This window comes from Mytilus trossulus, chromosome 14 (assembly GCF_036588685.1).
Source record: "Mytilus trossulus isolate FHL-02 chromosome 14, PNRI_Mtr1.1.1.hap1, whole genome shotgun sequence".
NCBI classification, from domain to species: domain Eukaryota; kingdom Metazoa; phylum Mollusca; class Bivalvia; order Mytilida; family Mytilidae; genus Mytilus; species Mytilus trossulus.
The window spans coordinates 15984151-15988121 of NC_086386.1; the positions used below are offsets into that span (position 1 = coordinate 15984151).

General features: G+C 34.1%; 1 protein-coding gene across 1 annotated transcript; it reads right to left on the minus strand.

The window, feature by feature from the left end:
• Nucleotides 1-749: 749 nt before the first annotated feature.
• LOC134697512 (BTB/POZ domain-containing protein 6-A-like) lies at nucleotides 750-2133 on the minus strand. The gene is made up of 2 exons (XM_063559791.1): nucleotides 1871-2133; nucleotides 750-1212 (listed from the first exon to the last, which is right to left on the minus strand). The coding sequence occupies exons 1-2, from the start codon at nucleotides 2116-2118 to the stop codon at nucleotides 750-752; spliced, it is 711 nt and encodes a 236-aa protein (XP_063415861.1). The 5' UTR covers nucleotides 2119-2133.
• Between the last annotated feature and the right edge of the window lie 1838 nt (nucleotides 2134-3971).

Below are 3971 nucleotides of genomic sequence, written 5' to 3' on the forward strand. Positions count from 1 at the left end.
CCTATTCCATCTACAGAATGTGTTCCTCCAGATTTAATTTGCTTCGAAATCGTGTCAAGTTCAGTTTTAAATTTAGAAAAAACAACTTTCTGTTTATCAAAATCGTTGCTTATAAGCTGGGCGCTTCTTTCTACCTGGTCCATTCGATCGTCTATCGATTTGGCATTATGTTCCAATTTATTTATTTTAGAATTTATAGACGTAACTACCGAGTCAATTTGTTCGAGCTTACCCAACTTAATTTCAAAGCTATCCATTCTTTGGAACATTTCGTCAACCCAACCTGGCCTTTGTTCTGGAAATTGTTGGGCGTGCGGTGATGTGTGATGGACTTGGTGTATAGGATAAGGATACGACATCATACCGGGGTTACCGTTAATAGGTGTAGAGCAAAGATGTTGACTCTGGTTCTGCATTTGGAACATCGGACTGGGGCTTTGTGAATACATTAAATTTGTATCGTTAAAGTACCGTGGTTGATTAGAGCTAGACATTACATTCCCATTATCTACTGTAGAAGAAGTTTCATTGTTTACATTTCGAACGTCACCTGAACCACTCAAGTGTTCACTTATGTGTTCACCTTTGTTTACGTTTGATAACTTGTTTTTTTTCCTTTGTTTTCTTTCCTTTTTAGACAGTTTTTTCGTATCTGATTCATCAAATGCAGTATTATCACTTGTGTTGCTATTACTGTTACTGTTATTTGTTCTTTTGACACCTCTGCGAGGCATTTTACCATAAAACTTTCACATTTTCTTTCTCTCATGAAAAAACACTGCCGTCCTCCATTTGTCACATGACATAAAAAGACCGTCTCTTCTTGATTCTCCGTCGATTTTGATTTTGGATTGAGTCAATTTAAGATCCACCCAACTAAGAACAGCACGGAATACGTCTACTTCTGGTACACAAAGTGAATCAAGCTTAATGATATCAACTAGATTTTCTGATGACAACAAAAGGAAATCATCATTTTTAAACACCTCCATCGCATTGTCGGCTATAAATTTAAGTGCGTTTGTTTTAAGTTTATCCATTGTGAAAAACTTTGCATGACTGAAAAGTGTACATGCGTTGTGAACAGCTAAACTAGTTTGTAGATAATTCTCACATTTTGAGATTAAACCGGCGATCTGATATTTCTGTGCGGCATACAATACAGGAATAACGGAATCTTTGCTTAGCTGGAGATGATCGGTATATAGATATCTGAAACATTAAACAAACAGTTATTGAAAAAGGATTCGATACTTGTGTGAGACATGAAATTTAATCTAAGTTATGACAACGGCTATTTTTATTACTTTGTATAAGTCTTTGGGGTTGATTCTACCAGTGGTTTCTTAAACAAAAACAAGAACTTACCAATTGCCTTTGTTATGATTGTCTGCAGATTATACCAAATCGGGAAAGACAGGGAAATCAGTTTCAATTTTAGGTCTCAGATTGATCTTTTTGATAGTTATTTCATCAACCAAACCCGAATATTTAGGCATATGAGAAATAAAATCCTACATCATACCCATTAGTAGACCACGGCTGCTTGTGTACGCATATCTTTCATTCGAAATAGATATAAACTGATGTGGTATGAATGCCAATGAGGCAACTCTCCATCCTAGTGACAATTTATAAAAGAAAGCATTATAGGTCGAAGTACGGTCTTCAGTACGGAGCTTTGATACATCAAATAATTCAACTGTTAACACCAGATTTTTAATGAAGCCGTAGATTCCGAAACCAAATAGTGCCAAAAGTAACAACTTGTAAAGCAAAATTATTTAACATTAAACTGGATGGATCAATCATTGCTTCGTTAGGAATTTCAACAACCGCTTTGTACCAATGCCAGATGACGATTACTTACTTCATTACTATTCTAAATGTATTCAAGTCGATATCTTCGATCCTTATATCCCCTCCTCTTTGTGGAAAGCTACCAAAGAACATGGCCTTGAAAACAGGACTTCTCAAAGCTAGGATCATTTTATGAGCAGGTATGACTGCTATTTTTGCAAGTTTAAATGAGAAGAACACATCCGCCATTTCCTCTGTCAGACATATTTGGTCTAATTTATAGACTATAGTCTCCATACTTCTTTCTTCTTTAACCATGAGTGGTATATTGCTATCATTCTATGGAGAAAATAAAATTATTCAGATATAATACTACATACCGGGTACTGCTGTTTGATTTCTGTCTCATTGACTGATAACCTACGACTCTTTTTACACTTCGGTGTTGACATGAATATCAATTATGTGGTCATTTTTTATATATTTCCTGTTTACAAAACTTTGAATTTTTAGAAAAACTAAGAATTTTCTTATCCCAGTCATAGATTACGTTAGCCGTATTTGGCACAACTTTTTGGAATTTTGGATACTCAATGCTCTTCAACTTTGTATTTGTTTGGTTTATAACTATTTCGATATGAGCGTCACTGATGAGTCTTATGTAGTCGAAACGCGCGTCTGGCGTACTAAATTATAATCCTGGTACCTTTGATAACTATTTTCTCAGTTCTGATATACGCATGTGGAAACCAATGACCTAAATAACCTTATATATATAAATGGGATACACTGTAAACCAACTTATTTTCGATGATACTTATCTCGCGTTTAGTCCTTTCTAGCCCATTTCGCGGCGATTTAATTTCGCGATTCCAAAAATTACCTCATAACTATGAGTAAGGAAAAATCTAAGATTTATCTATTCGCGGCTAATTAAATTCGCTATATTGTTCAACTCGTGAAAGTCGCGAAAATGAATAGCTAGCAAAAATAAGTTGGTTTACAGTAAGAAAACAAATGGGATAAAAACTTTCTATGCAAAAGCCAATAGTTTGTTTTTTAGATTCAAAGAAAAATATAACAAAGAGCAACTAATTACAGTTTTAGATGAGCGCCTTTTCTGAATTCTTTGTTGTATGAGCTTTATCCCTCACATGATACTGTTTTTAGAATGACCAAGCTAGCAACTTATTCATGTTATGGAAAAGTTGCTTAGGACAAATATTTTATTACTATAACAAATAAACTTTCAAATAACGTTGCAAAATTTAAAAAAAGGTGTTTACCATTGTAAAAGAATTTTCCATATCAGCAATTACAATCCCATAGGATTAGTTTTAGATTGCTGCCATATAAAAAAAAACCATTGTGTATACAAAATAACTTATATAACATCTACGCACGCCAAAAACACGTCTTATGTTTATCTGTAGATTCGCCTTCAATGACAAGGTAACACTACGACTATTAAAGTTTTATTTTTATATATCGGATGGGATCGAGTGGTCTGGAGCGCTGCACATGAGTCTAAGCGATTGGTGCTGTAGTGCATCAAAGGTTCGAATCCCGTTAAGGAACGGACAGATTTTTACAGCAACAAATCTAACTCTAACACTATTAGACGGTATTTTCTAACAAAGGAAGTACACAAAAGTAATAGATGCCAATTAGAAACAGCTCTTTTTTATTGCTGTTTATTCTTTCGGTTCATGTTAAGAATGTCAGTATTTAAAATTTGCTGTCATAGTCGTTTTATGAAAACTGATAACAGGAGTTAGGATGTTAAACGCGTGTTTATAAATTTCAATTGAAAAAAAGATATGTTAATCACATATCAAAGGGACAGGCGTGTCATTGGGTTATGATTTTAAGTTAGAGGTGTACCTACAATGCAGAGTGCAATAAATTCACGAACTAATGATTTATTTTAAAATGCTTGAATACTATAATTGTATTAAAAGAGAAGAAGAAAAAAACACACTTATAGTGCCATCAAAATCGTCATGTCCAAAAATCTTACGACAGCGCTAGTAAGACAATATAAAAAAAATATAAAAAAAACCCAGAGATTACGCAACAGGACGAAAAAAGAAAGAGATTATAATGATTGTCAATTGTGGGAATGACTCTGCTTATCAATCCGGAGAATCTGAGATCACATCGGTTTTATT

Excerpts from the sequence above, each read along its gene's own strand:
- LOC134697512 (XM_063559791.1), bottom strand. The coding sequence starts at position 2,118 with ATGGTTAAAGAAGAAAGAAGTATGGAGACTATAGTCTATAAATTAGAC. Across the intron at positions 1,213-1,870 it reads ACATTTAGAATAGTAATGAA|ATATCTATATACCGATCATC; the intron begins GTAAGTAATCGT and ends TTAATGTTTCAG.